Source organism: Hemitrygon akajei, chromosome 4 (assembly GCF_048418815.1).
Source record: "Hemitrygon akajei chromosome 4, sHemAka1.3, whole genome shotgun sequence".
In the NCBI taxonomy this organism is placed as follows: domain Eukaryota; kingdom Metazoa; phylum Chordata; class Chondrichthyes; order Myliobatiformes; family Dasyatidae; genus Hemitrygon; species Hemitrygon akajei.
The window spans coordinates 50,778,180-50,795,587 of record NC_133127.1 but is presented as its reverse complement, the minus strand read 5'-3'; the positions used below and the strand labels follow the sequence as shown (position 1 = coordinate 50,795,587).

Genomic DNA, 17,408 nt, shown 5'->3' with positions numbered 1-17,408 from the left:
CTTCCAGTCTTTTTGTATTTCAACTCGGGAGTTCAAAGTTACCAAGACCTCTGCTGATTTTAGCAACAATTTATTTGCCTTCTCTTTAAATATTACCATCGATCAAGCTTCCACAACCCTCGCAGAGGCTGGTGACTCTCAATTCCAGGAACTCAGCAGCCTCTGTAAGGAGCCTTATGCACAGACATGAGGAACCATCTATGCTTTGTAACTACCTTCTCGACATAAACCTGTGCAATGGAAAATTCTGCCAAAGAGTTGGCCGAATATTTATTCAAAATTGTAAGAGAAGTAAAATCCCCTTTAAACATACATTTAATCAAAATATTTGTTCACTCATGAATAAACAAAAGATGGTGATGGAGGATAATGTAGCTGTTGATGTTGGATAACGTGGCTGGAGAAGTTATTCTGTCAAGAAGGAGGAAAGATTTAATCAGATGAACTGTGCTTGTGCCTCCTTGCACAGTAAAACACTTTTGTGTTTGACTCAAACCACATGACCCTTTTTTGCTTTCCTGTCGGGATTCAATCCCAATCCCTTCACAGCAAATTATCTTGACACAGTTTCCTGCTGAAAATGTCTGTTTGTGAAAACCAGTGTGGCTTTTTAAAACACAAGCTCCTATTGGATTTTTGTCACCATAGGTTTTTAATTGTTTATTCCAGAAAACCTTTGTTACTGGTGAGCTACTAATGCCTCCACTCTCTGAAGTTTTGAATATTGATAATCTTGGTTTTTGTATTTATGCCTAGACTAACAAAGTCTACATTAGAGTTTGAAGTTCTTGTGTTGTGACTGTGCCACTTCAGGTTAACTTTCTGTCTATTCTGGTGATTATAGTACTGGTTGTCCCTGAAAAATATTAGGTGGACAATTTTCTCTGCCCTCTCCTGATATAGGGAAAGTTCAGAGGAAGGTGTAATATGGAACCAATATCAGTTTTTAAATGAAAGTTAATGTGGTAAAAAATAAATTAATCCTTTTATTAATTCACTTGTTATAAATTTATAAACCATATACATTTTGATGGTTGAAATTTTACAAAATAGATTTTTATTAAATTTAGTCTTTTGAGGTTTAGCTTGTTTAGAAAATATTTATAGACATTTTACATTTTTCAGGTGGTTCTGGAGATTAAAATATGAGATTTTGTTTCATTTACTTTGGACTTTATTCAAGTAATGGTTTAAAGTGTTCACTGCACATATAATCTAAAGCTCAGAAAGGAGACTTGCTTTATTGCAAATTCTGGCTTCTATGCTTTGTTTTTTTTTGACAGAGTTCTTCAGGAAATCTAGAACTCTGTTAGCCTTGCCCTGTGTAACTACTAGCGCACACTTACAATAGCACTCCTTCCTGTTTACTTGGTTAATAATTTCTCTGCACTACACACTACCTTCAGCCAAGTAGGCGCAGTAATCTTGTGCTGTTAATCAAACCAAGTTCCTTCTGTGTCTGGGCTTCAACACTGTACCATGGAGCCTCTGTGAAACTTTCTATTTTCCTGTTGCCTCGAGCAACATTTCCTCTGGCTGTCACATGCACAATGACATCAATGTGATCTTCTGCTTAGAGATTCGTAATTTTGGAAACAACCTCTTGTGACTGAGCTGGCAGTGACACCCATATCCTGTACATATGAATTGTACCCACCTGTTGAACAGTATACTGGAGTTCTTGTGTACAGGGTTAGCATGTCATCATACTTTATTTTCAAAACTCTCCCTTCCCATTTAAGGCTACTTTCCCTATGTGGTTACGTACTGGCAGCCTAAATGCATTCAGATTCTAGCAGCTATAGCGGTAGCTGTATAAGACCATAAGATATAAGAACAGAATTGAGCCATTCAGCCCTTTGAGTTTGTTCTGCTATTCTTTCATGGCTAATTTATTATCCCTCTCAATCTTATTTTCCTGCCTTCTCCCTGTAGCATTTGACACCCTGACTATCCAAGAACCTATTAATCACTGCTTTAAATATACTCAATTACTTGACCACTGCAGCTGTCTGTGGCAGTGCACTCCACAGCTTCACTACCCTCTGGCTAAAGAAATTCCTTTGAAACCTATGTTCCAAATGTGCGTCCCTCTATGCTGAGGCTGTGCTCTCTGGTCCTAGTCTCACCTGCTATAGGAAACATCCACTCCACTTCCACTCTATCCAGGCCTTTCAATATTTGCTAGGTTTTAATGTGATCCCCGCCCCCTCCCTTATTCTTGTGAACTCCAGCCAGTACAGAGCCAGAGTCATCAAATGCTCCTTGCACATTAACCCTTTCTTTCCCAGAATCATTCTCATGGATCTTCTCCAAAGCCTGCACATCTTTTCTTGGATAAGTGGCCCAAAACTGCTCACAATACTCCAATGTGATCAGAGCAATAACATCCTTGCTCTCATATTCGAATCCTCTTGAAATGAATGTCAATATTGCATTTGCCTCCCTTACCACCGACTGACTTACTGCCCATTATGCCACTGACCTTTAGGGCAGCAGTGAAGGTCCTCCATCTCTGGTGGTGTTCAGGGCTTCCTTTGTCATATCAAAAACTTCCTCATGACTTTCACTACTATCAGTCATGCAAGTCCTGATAGGAAAATCAGGAATATCGTTGCACTCCAGTGTAGAAAGATGCGTCATTACCGTTTCTGTAAGAATTTTGTTTTAACAGACAGAGTTGTGAGCCCTGAACTAGGAGGACCTGTGGACCACTCCTTGTTTGGCCTCTACCCTTTGACCTATTTGGCATGGGTGACCCTACCAAGAGCCAAAGCATAAAGTCTGATTCTAGCCAACATTGCTCTCTGAGCCGCTGAGGAACAACCACCTCCAAACCCAACAGTTTGTGGCCTTCTTAGAGGTAACATGCAAGTTAATCTTCAGGAAAGTTTGCAAGGGCTCTCAAGTTCCTTTGTACTTCTGATTTTTGAATGTTCTCCCCATTGAGAAAATAATCTACACTTCTATTCATTCTGCCAAAGTACATGACCATACACTGTCCTACAGTATATTTCATCTGCTGATTGTGTGACTGTTCTCCCAATCTGTCTAAGTCCTTCTGCAGACTACCAGCCCTTTCTTCTATCTTCATGTCATCCGCAAATCTGGCTGCAAAGCCATCAATTCTATCATCTAAGTCATTCACTTATAATTTGAAAAGATGTGGTCCCAACACTGACCCCTGTGGAACAACAGCAGTCATTCGCAACCAACCAGAAAATGCCCCCTTTATTCCAAATCTTTGCCTCCTGTCAGTCAGCCAATCTTCTATCAATGCTAGTATCTTTCCTGTAATACCATGGGGTACGAAGCAGTCTCATGTGCAGCACCTTGTCAAAGAATTTCTGAAAATCCAAGTAATGTTCACTGACTCTTCTTTGTCAATCCTGCCTGTCATCTCCTCAAAGGTTTCCAGCAGATTTGTTGGGCAAGGTTTTTCCCTTAGAAAACCATGCTGACTTTGGCCCATTTTATCTGTGCCTCCAAGTACCTCGAAACTTCATCCTGAATAATAGACTCCAGCACCTTCACAACCTCTGAGGTCAGGCTAACTGGCCTATAATATGTTTTTATTCTACCTCCCTCCCTTCTTGCAGAGTGGAGTGACATCTGCAATTTTCCAGTAATCTGGAACCATTCCAGAATTTAGTGATTCTTGAAAGGTCATTACCAATCTCTCCACAATCTCTTCAGAACCCTGGGATGTACACTGTCTGGCCCAGGTGACTTATCTACATTAAGACTTTTCAATTTCCTCAGCATCTTTTCCTTAGTAATAGCAACTACACTAACTTCTGCCACTCTTGAATTTCTGATATACATCACTGTTAGTGTCTTTCTCAGGGAAAACTGATGGAAAATACTTCCCACGGACCCTATGGGAGGCAAGTGCAGAAATTGTTGGGGCCCTAGCAGAGATAATTAAAACATCCTTAACAAAAGGAGAGATACCAGAGGATTGGAGTACAGCCAATGTTGTTCTGCTGTTTTTTAAAAAAAAGGCTCTAAACAAAAACCAGAGAATCCTAGGCCAGTGAGTCTGATATCAGTTGTGGGAAAGTTATTGGAACGTATTTTAATGGACAGGATATTATATATAAGCATGTGGATAGACATAGACTGGTTTAGGATAGTCAACACGGTTTTGTGTGTGGTAGGTCATGTCTAACCAATCTCATAGAGTTTATCAAGGAAGTTACCAGGAAAGTGGATGAAGGTAAGGTAGTGGATGTTATCTACATGGACAAGGTCCCACATCAGAAGCTAGTCAGGAAGGTTCAGTTGCTCTGCATTCAGGATGAGGTAGTAAATTGGATGTGACATTGGGTTTTTGGGAGAAGCCAGAGAGTAGTAGTAGAGGATTGCTTCTCTGACTGGAGGCCTGTGACTGGTGGTGTGTAACAGGAACAGGTGCTGGGTCTTTTGTTGTCTGTCATCTATATCAATGATCTGGATGATAATATGATTAACTGGATCAGCAACTTTGAGGATGATGCCAAGATTGGGGGTGTACTGGACAGTGAGGAAAGCTATCATGGCTTGCAAAGGGATCTAGACCAGCTGAAAAAATGGCAGATGGAATTTAATGCAGAAAAATGTCAGGCTATGTCAGGCAATGTCTTACTTTGGTAGGACCAGCCAGGATAGTTCTTACACAGTGAACAGTAGGGCACTGAGGATTGCGGTAAAACAAAGGAATCTGGGAATACAGGTATATGATTTGTTTAAAGTGGTGTCACAGATAGGTAGGGTCATAAAGAAAGCTTTTGGCACATTGGCCTTCATAAATCAAATTATTGAGTACAGGAGATGGGATGTTATATTGAAGTTGTATAAGACATTGGTGAGGCCTGAAGGCTGATTTATACTTGTGCGTCGCATCTACACTGTAGGTAACACGTACCCTGTGCCGTAGGGTGACGTGCACCTCTCCAGAAAAGTTACTCACACATCGCAGCGATGCAGACCGCAACAACTGTGATTGGTCCACTTGGTAGTGTCACATTTCCGGTTGCTTCTTCTCCACCGTGTCTGTAAGCTGTGCGTACACCGAAGCGAAATAGATGAACCAAATCATCAAATCTACCTGCCGACATGAAAATATCTGAAATGCATTTCCTCATCCATGTCTCTCACCAAAGAAACTCAACACAGTGGCATGGAAACCCCACCGCCAACTAGCATTTTGGTGCACACCAGTGCATGCTCGCTACAGCGTAGAGCACCGAAGAAGTGAAAATCAGGGTTATGGCATAGGCTGCGGCGTAGCCCGTACGCACAAGTATAAGTCAGCCTTAATTTGGAGTATTGTGTGTAGTTTTAGTCACCTACCTACAGGAAAGATGTAAAACAAGTTTGAAAGAGTTCAGAGAAAATTTATAAGGATGTTGCCGGGTCTGGGGGACCTGAGTTAAAAGGAAAGTTTGGATAGGGTAGGACTGTATTCTTGAGAACGTAGAAGATTGAGAGGAGATTTGATAGAGAGATACAAAATTATGAGGGATATAAATAAGATAAATGCAGGCAAGCTTTTTCCACTGAGATTGGTTGAGACTACAACCAGAGGTCATGGCTTAAGGGTGAAAGGTGAGAAGTTTAAGGGGGAACATGGGGGAAAACTTATTCACTCTGAGGCTTGTGAGAGTGTGGAATGAGCTGCCATCACGAGTGGTCCATGCGAGCTCGGTTTCAACGTTTAAGAGAAGTTTGGATTGGTGCATGGATGGTAGGGATATGGAGGGCTGTGGTCCCAGTACAGGTCATTAGGAGTAGGCAGTTTAAGTAGTTTTCAGGATGGACTAGATGGGCCAAAGTACCTGTTTCTGTGCTGTGCTTCTCTGTGACTTATTAAGATGGTCCGCTATTTCTTTGTCTCCCATTACTATCACTCTAGCATCATTTTCCAGTGGCCTGATAGCCACTCTAGCCTCTCTTTTGTTCTTTGTATACCTGAAAAAACTTCTTGTATCCTCTTTTACATTATTGGCTAGCTTACCTTCCCATTTAATCTTTTCTCTCTTTGTGGCTTTTTTAGTTGCCTGTTGATTTTCAAAAATTTCCCAATCTTCTAACTTCCCACTAGTTTTTAACTATATTATATGCCCTTTTTCCTTTTTTGCTGTCTTTGACTTCCCTTGTCAGCACAATTGCTTCATCCTTCCTTAAGAATACTTCTTCATCTTTGGGATGTATCTATCCTGTACCTTCTAAATTTCACCCAGAACCTCCAGCCATTGCAGTTCTACTGTCATCCCTGCTAGTATCCCCTCCCAATCAATTTTGGCCAGCTGCTCCCTCATGCTTCTACAATTCCCTCTACTCTACTGTAATACTGATACATCTGACTTTAGCTTCTGCCTCTCAAACTGCAGGGTGAATTCCATCATATTATGATCACTGCTTCTTGATGATACCTTTACCTTAAGTTCCCTAATCAAATCTGGTTCATTACACAATACCAAATCCAGAATTGCCTTTCCTCGAGAGGGATCAAGCATAAACTGCTCTAAAAAGCCATCTTGTAGGCAGCCAATTCCCTCTCTTGGGATCCGGCATCAACCTGATTTTCCCTAACTACCTGCATATTGAAATTCCCCATGACTATCGTAACATTACTCTTTTTACATGCATTTTCTACTTCCCATTTTAATTTATATTCCACCTCCTGGTTGCTGTTTGAAGGCCTGTATATAACTTCCATCAGGGTATTTTTACCCTTTGAGTTTATTAACTCTACCCACAGGGAATCTATATCTTCTAATACCATGTCAAATCTCAGGATTTGATTTAATCTTTTTACTAACAAAGCCACCCCACCTCCTTGGCCTATCTGCCTGTCCTCCTGATTCAATGTGTATCCTTGGATGTTAAACTCTCAACTATAATCTTCTTCCAGCCACGATTCAGCGACGGCAGGTATGGCATTGTGGACAATCTCTAACTGTGCTACAAGATCATCTGACTTATTCTTTTTTACTGGATTCATTCAGATATAACACCTCGAGTCCTGTATTCATCATTTTTTTGATTTTGCCCCTATGTTACACTTTAACTCATACTGTTGACTGCAACTTTGCCCTATTACCTCCCTGTTCTTCCTCACATTCTCAGTGCACACTGCATTTACTTGTATACCAACTGCCCCATCCTCATCCCTATCATTCCAGTTTCCATCCCCTGTCAAGTAAGTTTATACCTTCCCCAACGGCTCTGGTAAACCTGCTCGCAAGAAGATCGGTCTTCCTTGGACTCAGGTGTAACCTGTTCTATTTGTACAGTTTATACCTTCCCCAGAAGAGATCCCAATGACTAGGGACCTTAACATAAAGGAACCCTTGGGAGGCAGTGATCATAATTTTTGAGGATGTGACTAAACACATTGATGAAGGAAGAGCAGTAGATGTAGTGTATATGGATTTTAGCAAGGCATTTGACAATGTACCCCATGCAAGACTTATTGAGAAAGTAAGGAGGCATGGGATCCAAGGGGATATTCCTTTGTGGATCCAGAACTGGCTTGCCCACAGAAGGTAAAGAGTGGTTGTAGACGGGTCATATTCTGCATGGAGGTCAGTGACCAGTGGTGTGCCTCAGGGATCTGTTCTGGGACCCCTACTCTTTGTGATTTTTATAAATGACCTGGATGAGGAAGTGGAGGGATGGCTTAGTAAATTTGCTGGTTGGAGGTGTTGTGGGTAGTATGGAGGGCTGTCAGAGGTTACAGCAGGACATTGATAGGATGCAAAACTGGGCTGACAAGTGGCAGATAGAGTTCAACCCAGGTAAGTGTGAGGTGGTTCATTTTGGTAGGTCAAATATGATCGCAGAATACAGTATTAATGGTAAGACTCTTGGCAGTGTGGAGGATCAGAGGGATCTTGGGTCTGAGTCCATTGGACACTCAAAGCTGCTGCACAGGTTGACTCTGTGGTTAAGAAAGCATACGGTGTATTGGCCTTCATCAATCGTGGGATTGAGTTCAGGGGCCGAGAGGTAATGTTGTAGCCATAGAGGACCCTGGTCAGACCCCACTTGGAGTACTGTGCTCAGTTCTGGTTGCCTCACTATACGAAAGATGTGGAAACCATAGAAACGGTGCAGAAGAGATTTACAAGGATGTTGCCTGGATTGGGGTGCATGCCTTATGAGAATAGGTTTGAGTGAATTTGGCCTTTACTCCTTGGAGCGATGGAGGATGAGAGGTGACCTGATAGAGGTGTATAAGATGATGAGAGGCATTGATCGTGTGGATAGTCAGAGGCTTTTTCCCAGGGCTGAAATGGCTAATATGAGAGGACACAATTTTAAGGTGCTTTGAAGTAGGTACAGAGGAGATGTCAGGGGTAAGTTTTTTTTATGCAGAGAGTGGTGAGTGCGTGGAATGGACTGCTGTCCATTGTGGTGGAGGCGGATATGATAGGGTCTTTTAAGAGAGTCCTGGATAGGTACATGGAGCTTAGAAAAATAGAGGGCTATGGGTAACTCTAAGTAATTTCTCATGTAAGGACACTTTCAGCAGACCTTTGTAGGCCAAAGGGCCTGTATTGTGCCGTAGGTTTTCTTTGTTTCTATGTTTCTATAACATGATTGAATTCATACTGCAATTTGAGAGGGAGAAGCACAACTCATATGTACCTGTATTGTAACGGAATAAAGGGAATTACAGAGGCATGAGAGAGGAGCTTGCCTGGATGGATTGGAGGAGGATACTGGCGGGGATGTTGACAGAGCAGCGATAGCTGAAGTTTATGTGAATAGTTCACAAGGCACAGGATAGATAAGTCCCATAGAACAAGTTGTTCTCAAATGGCAGGGGTAGACAAATGTGCCTGACAAAGGATGTTAAGAACTGTATAAAAGCCAAGGAAAGCGCATATAAAGTAGCAAAAGTGAGTGGGAGTTGGATGATTGGGAAGCTTCTAAAACCCAACAAAAGACAACTTAAAAAAAAAAGCTATAAGAAGAGAAAAGATGAAATATGAGGGCAAACTAGCCAATAATATAAAGCAGGATACCAAAAGTTTTCTCAGTTATATAAACAGTAAAAGGGAGGTGTGAGCTGATATTGAATCAGTGGAAAATGATGCTGGTGACAAAGAAATGGCAGATGAACTTAATGGGTACTTTGCATCTGTCTTCACTGTGGAAGACAGTGTGCCAGAGGTCTGTGAGTATCAGGGAGCAGGAGCGAGTGCCATTGCTATTACAAGGGAAAAAGTGCTAGGCAAACTCAAAGGTCTTAAGGTGGATGAGTCACCTAGGCCGGATGGCCTACATCCCTCCCACTATTTCCTCAGCCATGCATTTGTCTGGAAAGCATTCTCTTCATCCCCTCACTGGTGCCTGGCACAACAGCAATCCAGAGATGACTACCCTGGATGTTCTGATTTTCAGCTTTCTATCTAACTCCCTATATTCTCTCTTCAGGGCCTCCTCCTTTTCTACCTATATTGTCGGTGCAAATACTTACCGTGACTGCTGGCTGTTCACCCTTCTCCTTTAGAATGCTGTGGATCTGATCCGAGATGACCCTGACCCTGCTATTTGGGAGGTAAAATACCCGCTGGATTTAATTTTCATGTCTCCTGTTTACTCCTTTAACTATGGAATCCCCTATCACTACTGCACCCTTCTCTCTTTTTCCCTTCTGAGCCATAGAGTCAGATTAAGTGCCGGAGTTCTGGTTGCAATGGCTTCTCCCTAGTAGGTTGCTCCCCCCACCTCCAGCAGTATCCAAGCTTTATACTTATTATTGAGTGTAACAACCATGGTGGTATTCTGCACTGGCTGCCTGTTTGTTTTCCCAGTCACCCAGGTAGCTTCAATCTATCACCTTCTCATTCTTTTGTATGAGCTGGAGGTGACCTAGCTGCAGTTCCAGTTCCTTAACACAGTCTCTGGGGAGTTACAGCTTGATGCACTTCAAGCAGATTTAGTTATCAGGGAGACTGGAGGTGTCACAGAGTTCACACAAAGAACATGCCACTAACCCTGGACCTATTCTCAGTGTATTATCTATGCGCTTATTGACAAAGCGGGGGTGGGGGTGGGGGGGGGGGAAGCTTACTAGAAACCTGTTTAGAACTTTCGCTTGCTTAAGCCTGTTGAGCCAAAGCTCTCCACTCTAACACTGGCCCACTTTAACAATGGTCACTCAGCTTACATCTTCCTTCTTTTTACTGGGTCAAATAAAACTCATTCCTGATGAGACAAGTGGTTCCTGTTACGCAACTCTCCCCTCTCCCTCTAATTTTGTATGAAGTACATTATTATTATAATTGGTACTGTATGTTATTACTGCATCTTCCAGTTGGAATGCATTTTAATTTTGAAGTCAACATTTTTAGCATTAGGAATTTGCTCTTTATGGAAATATTATTGTTCTAACTACTCCAGGAGCAGCATAATTTACCATTTAAAATTTTGCCGAGATATTTATTTTGTGTATTGTAAAGAAGCATGATTTGTACTTTTATAATTGTGTTAATATTTAATAATTGGCAATAATTAGAGATAATCTTGTAAATAAAACGCTTGACCAGGAACCTTGTGAACAAAATTCCCAACAGAACTTCATTGGTAGAATACACAGGGGAATTTCTACCATTTCTGATAATGTGATTTATACAAGTAATCCATCTTGATGTGTCAGATTTTACATTTTGTATTCAAGAAGAGATAAAGCTTTGAAGATCTACCTTGCAAATTCGATTCCACTACAGTGAAAAGAGGGAGGGAGTTCATACAAACTACAGGTCATTCAGCCTTGCATAAGTAGCTGAAAAAATAATGGATATCGTTGTTAAGCAAAGGGTGCCTGGAAACCAATAATAGAATCTGGCAGAAATTGCATGGATATATGAAAGAGAAATTTTGTTTGCGAATTCTCTTTTTGCCCTATCTGGTTATCGAGGGAACCAGAGGTGATGATGTCACAATATGTCAGTCATGCAATACTCAGGTGAGAAAAAAAATCACCTGAAGGTAGTGATTCTTGGAATTCTGTGCCATGAAGGCTGTGCAGACATGGTTATTAACGAAGTTGAAGACTGAGATCAAACAACTCTTAGCTGGTAAATGAAGTGGGAGTTTGTACAGGGAAGTAATACTGAAGTAAAAGTTTGTGATCATTTTGAATGGAGGCCACAATCTGAATGGCGTTCTTCTGCTATTTTACCCTTGTATGTTTAAGAACATTGAGTGTAGAATGGTTTGGGATGTCCCAATACTATATAGAAACTTTTACACTGTAGACCACTAATTTCTGCACAGCAATCTCCTACAAAGTTAACAAGACAAGTGACAAATTATCTGCTTTAGTGATTTTTGATGCAGAAGAAATATGGAGAGTGCAACTGTTCTTTGGAACAGCATGGAATCTTTATGTCCACCCAAAAGGTTTGGGTAGAGTCTTTAACATCTCATCCAAAATGCCGAGCCTAGCACCTCTTCAATACCACACAGATTATTTAATCTAGAGTACTTGCTCAAGATTTTGGAACCTTGGACCATTTTTATCAAGTGGCTACAGTGGGCATCAATCACACAGATTTTCATTTTGTTCTAAAAAGCTCTTTTTTTAAACATAGCATGCATTATGGCAAAATTCATTAATTGCTTCACTGATTCTCTGATGTGTCCACTTCGTTCCTAATATTTACTGAAATGATACTGTGGAGGAATGATGTACCTACTGGAATTGCAATGAAATTTAAAAGTGAAGCATTAATTTCTTAGTGCAGGGGGATAACTGATGCCAAGGATGCTTGGTTTTTTTGTGTAATACTTTGGCATAGTAAGAGAATTGGAGTTCATGCAGGGAAGTAACACTAAGGTAAGGGAGCACAAGAGGCTGGTGTATAGACCCTACACTCAATTTCTGCTCAGCAAAGGTGCATATGAGAAATGTAATGATGTGGAATAGATCGTGAATGATCAATACTAATCTGGGATATAGATAACATAAAATCTACCCTTTTGATGAAAAATTTGAAGCAATTTCTCTAGTGTTAGATATTGTGCTTATCTGAACATTGATGAAAACAAGAAGGTAGTAAATTGCATTAAATGTGAATGTGTCTACTGGCAGTCAACTGTCACACTTCCTATAAATAGCACTTTCTGTAAGTGTCAGATTTTAAATATCACACATCAGGTATCACATTGGAATTTAGTACCTATTTCAACACTAAGAGAAAGCACAAGGGTATCTGCTAACCGTATTACATCCAATGCTATTCCAGGTGTACGTAAATGTTTCCAAAGGGAAAGAAGATAATTCATTGACTTGAGTGAGCAAAAGTGCTGCTACTCTGAAAACCCCAGTTCATCTTTTAGCTTCACCGAGGTCAGCATTTTGTATGAGTCGTTTGGTCCCCTTTCATAGTTCGTTTGTATCCGTTCCCATCTCATTGTTGCTGTGGTTGTCCATTCTGATGAATAATTGCTCATATCCCCTTCCTCCACCAATTTAATGACAATGCAGCTTTGGCTGGGCTTGTATTTGTTCAGAGTCTTCCCAAATATTCCATGCAGTTTCTGTTAATCATTACTACAAAGAAATGTCACTTTAATGAAGAGGTATTTCGGAGTTGGCCTATTGATTCTGCAGCGTCTTAGATGATTACAGACCCAAAGATCCTTATTGAATTACATGCTTAGCTTACATATTATTTGCACAATTCATTAACTCTTAGCCTAGCTTCTCGTTATACCATATGATCACAATTTTACTGCTACACATAGAAGAACAGTTTGATCCATTTTACATTACCATGGGTGGAGATATTAATTTTTTTCCAGTTTTCTATTAGCACGAAAATTTGATAATTTATTATTTCTTTAATATAGTGGCACCTTTTGACATGTCATGTTGACTGGATTAGCAGAGACTCCTTCAAGCATGTGCAAGCAAGCTTGCCGTTCTGGCACAAGATCTCAGTGTATCAGCTACGAAAGGGCTAACCAGCTCTCACTGCCTGTTACTTCTGGCTGCAGGGTCTGGTCACTTAACGCTGACAACATCACCAGGTCAGTTGGCTAAATGGAAGTGAAAGTTTTTGCAATTCCCAAACGATTGACCTCCTTAGAGTTTATAAAATACTTGTCATTGCAAATATTTTTAATTATACTGCAACTTTGAAGTTGATTTGCAAAATATCCTATGCCTTTAGATTTGAAAATAAGTGATTTATTTGGCTAAAGAGAAAACATGTCAAATCTTAAAGCATAGTTACAGTAATCTCTATCTGTAGATTCTTCCTGTGCTGCAGCCAAAGACTGCACAATGAGGGCAATGTCACCTATCCTAGGACCATCAGTTTTTTCCATCTTAATCTTCTATCACTATGGTGCTAATCCAGCCCAGGAACAAGTCAAGATCACAGTATGACAGCTGGAAATTTGACATTCAAATAATTAACTAAAGGCTGCTCCAGCAGACTGGACAGACGAGATCTACAGTGCGATCCAATGGCTAGAAATTGGTTCTGCAACACTCCATGGAGAACAAAGGCCACGGCGAGGCACAGAAGTTATGGACATCCACAACAACCAAGGAAGACCCATATGTGATGGCTAACCCTACCACTGGACCCAGACCTCTGAGTTTGGGACGGTGAAACGGCCGCACTGCATCAGCTTAGCTTTTCCATTTTAAAAACTCTCCCGTGCAGGTTTCCTATCATCATCAGGTGCAACGGATGACCAAAAATTAATTAAATAAAAGCTGGGATTGCAAAACTGCAACATAGAACTGTTTTCTTGTTATATATAAAAGAATTACTCAATCAGTTTACAAATACCTTAAAGGGAAAGAAATCTGCTCTCCTATTGGCCTGGCCAGTATGTCATTGTAAACTGCACCAATGTTGTTGACTTCTACCTGCCCCCCTAGTTTGAGAGCACTGTGGACGGGACAATAAACAGTGTCTTGTTAACTACATCCCTACCTCGTGAGCAAAAATATAAAATACTGCGTTGTGTTTCCTTCTGTTCAAAAAGTTGGGGTAATTTGAATGAGATGTTTAAAATGATGACAGAATTGGTAAGGTAGTTATAGAGGAACTGTTTCCCCTGGGTAGTTACTGGGGAAATTTGTAAACAAGTAAAAAAAAAGTTAAAATTAATTTTGCTGAGATAGTATGAGAGAGCTTGTTAAATCTTGGCTTGTAAATGATGAAAAGCAATGACTACATTTTATTTGTAATGAGAAAAGAATGTGTTAAAGTTATCTGATTGAATTTTTGATTTGATGTTTGCAGTGTATATGCGTTCAATTTTGTCTTTGTACTTTCAGGATGTGCTCCCAGTAGCCACCAGAAGAGGAGCTCGGTTTGAAATGAGAAGATTTCTGAGGACTAAAACATTTAGCTCGGAAACTGATGGTGTTGGTGTCAAATCGTTTAGGACTGACTAACTGGACTGACATTCCAGAAGGACAGGATGTGGTTAAGAGTGATGCGAAGGGGAACGCCGGCATGGATTTGGCAGTTTGCTACAGTATTGGTTTTCCTGTGCAGTGTAGTATCCTTGTTGTACATGCTGGCGTGCACTCCAAAGGTGGAAGATGGCCAACCCTTGTTACCCAGGGTGAGTGGGCCAACCGGGAAAGACAACTTTCGGGTGTTGCTCGAAGAGCGTGAGGAGCAACACCGTAATTATATCAACAGCCTGAAGAAGCAAATAGCACAACTGAAGGAGGAACTGCGGGAAAGAAGTGAGCAGCTCAAGGTTGTACATGACCGCTATAGTGACTCGCTGGGAGGCAAATTTGATCCAAGCAATCCAGTGAAAACGCAAGTGGATCTGTGGGGGTTTCTGCACACTCAGATCGACAAAGCGGAAGTCCACTCTGGTGTTAAATTGCCGACAGAATATTCGGTGATACCATTTGAGAGCTTCACCCTCCAGAAGGTGTACCAGCTGGAAATGGGGCTCACCCGACATCCTGAGGAGAAACCAATCCGGAAGGACAAACGGGATGAACTGGTGGAAGCTATTGAGGTTGCACTAGGGATCTTGAACAGCCCCGAAATTGAAGGAGCAGAAAACCATCGGACGCACGCAGCTGCTGACTTTATTGAAGGTTGGTTTGTTCATATCTCTGTGGCTGATGTTTCTGATTTCTAGTTGCAATGATCTGAAGTAGAATAGCACATTGTCCTTCAAGCACTTAAACCAAGGTTGTAAGCCACCCAGATGGATGAATCAAAGCTTCCTCGTTGTGTTGGCTTTAAGTACCCTTCTTGTTACAAGGTTGGGTGTTCAGTAGCTCACTGACCCGTGGCATTAAGATGCTCTCATAAAGAGTTTGTTGCCCCCTCCTCCTATGTTTTCAACAAGCTTGTAATTGTGCAAAAATCTGAAGGATTTTTAGAAAATAGAAAATGAATAGAATTTCCTATATTGTTATGAATTTGAAAGATTACTGTAATCATACATTAGATTCCTTCTTTCTTTGTCATTTTGCTACAAGCTGAGCCCTGTATGTATTCATTACTTTTCCCTTTATTGTTATGCCAATGATTCAAAGAGGTACAATTTCTAATTGTTGAGTAGTTTACCCTTCCTAACAGCAGTAAATTTAGGACTAGAGGGTCTTGATCTTACGGTAAAATGTCATTGTTTTAAACTATAGAAATTTTAATTTCAATAGCTCAATAGTTCCATTTAATATCAGAAAATGTATACAATACACAACCTGAAATTCTTGTTCTTCGTAGCCATTCATGAAAACAGAAGAGTGCCTCAAAGAATGGGTGACAGTTAAAACGATAGAACACCAAAACCCCCTCCTACTCTCCCCCCTGTGCACAAACAGCAGCAAAGCTACACGCGTGACCCTCCCCCACTTCCTTCAGCAAAATAAAGCATCAGCACCCTCCACCCACCAAGCAGGTAACAGCAAAGCCCCCAAAAAAGACCATGATCTGCAGTACAACAAAAAACTCGTTCACCTGACAAACCGACATACCACAGACTCTCTCTCCGCCAATAAAGGGAAAGAGAGGTGTCACCCTTTCACAGCGAGAGGGGAGACATAAGCAAAATAACTGGCTGATTTGCGATGATAAATTCTGCCGCACTGCTTCTTTCTGAGCTTTGCAACTTGAGAATCAGCAACAAGTTCTTCCCCCAGCAATGACAGACAGATAGACAGTCCAGCTGACCCCAGTAGCCAATCCGATGTTCCATTTTCTCCTGCAAAGCTTCAGTCAGCTGCACCGGCATATTCGGCTCGTCCACAGGGCTACAAGGCCTCGGAACCCCGAAGGCACACTCGTCTTCTAGTCAGTGTCCTCGGGATATTGAAAAGTGGCCGGCTGTGTGCCCCTAGGAATGGGTCCCACCACCACCACAAAGTAATGAAGTCTGGGTGTAACTCTAGGTTGGGGTCTCTGACCGAACCCCATCCACGTCGAAAAGGAAAAAGAGAGACATTAAAGGTAGAAATGAAGTTGTTTGCACAGATGAGCTCAAAGTAATTGCTGTTAAGCACCATCGTCGCTCTGCCCCATCTGCTTCGATGTAACATTTTGTGCTTCCCTCACTACACCTCTCCTGACTTTGAGTAAACAGGCCCACCTCATTTTTCCTTCCCTGTCTGGTACCTGTAGCCCAAATTTTTTATTTTACATTTGTTTGTTAAGTATCTTTTCAGTGGGTACAGTGGGGTACGCTCTGTTTCAGCAAAACTGCGCATTCACTCTGATGAGAAAATACGACCCTTAAACTTCCATACACAGACTTGTTGAACCCTACAAATCTCTGGAATGGTGAGCCGGGATACTCTGTTTAAACACATGGATCCTGCATGACAGTATTCCTAAAAGCCTCATAAGACCAGAAACTGGGCAGAAAAAAAATATGATAAATTAAATAAGAGATGCAAAAGATGGAGAGTGGTATTTATACAGAACAATCTACCAGAGGAAATGTTCAACGGCAACATTTAGAAGACATTTGGACAGATTCATCAGTGGGGAAAGGTTCAGAGGGAAGTAGGCCAACTGTAAGCAAATGGGATTCGCTCAGACAGACTGCATTACTCTGTGATTCGGTTTCAGCTCCATTGATGATCAGAGTGAAAGGAGTTCAGGTCCACATTTTCTCCTTGTATCCCCCACTGGTCTCACGGTTAGTGCATCCACAGAACCTAGGCTCCCTGGAATGACACTAGGATACTACATATTTGCCAGTTAATGGGATTGTGATAACACTCTTGTACTACACCCTGTTACTCTTGGTACAATTAGTCACTCTTCTGCCAGTCATTGATACGGAGTTCAAAGTAAATTTATTATCAAAGTATATGTTTGTCACCATATACCACTTTGAGATTCATTTTCTTGTGGCATTCATGGGAAAATAAATACAATAGAATTTATGAAAATCAGTACATAAAG

At 41.2% G+C, this 17,408-nt stretch overlaps 1 protein-coding gene across 10 annotated transcripts in view; it reads left to right on the top strand.

The window, feature by feature from the left end:
• LOC140726324 (chondroitin sulfate N-acetylgalactosaminyltransferase 1-like) overlaps positions 1-17,408 on the top strand; it is a 186,964-nt gene that overhangs the window by 88,322 nt on the left and 81,234 nt on the right. For 5 of the 10 annotated variants that reach the window (XM_073042561.1, XM_073042558.1, XM_073042555.1 and 2 more), the window contains 2 exons: positions 12,853-13,032; positions 14,300-15,088. In XM_073042561.1, coding sequence (XP_072898662.1) covers positions 14,446-15,088 — 643 coding nt within the window. In that variant the 5' untranslated portion in view covers positions 12,853-13,032; positions 14,300-14,445. Of the gene's footprint in view, positions 1-2,618; positions 2,864-9,429; positions 9,554-12,852; positions 13,033-14,299; positions 15,089-17,408 lie in introns of those variants that run through there. The other 5 variants (XM_073042556.1, XM_073042560.1, XM_073042562.1 and 2 more) reach the window with 5 other exon arrangements.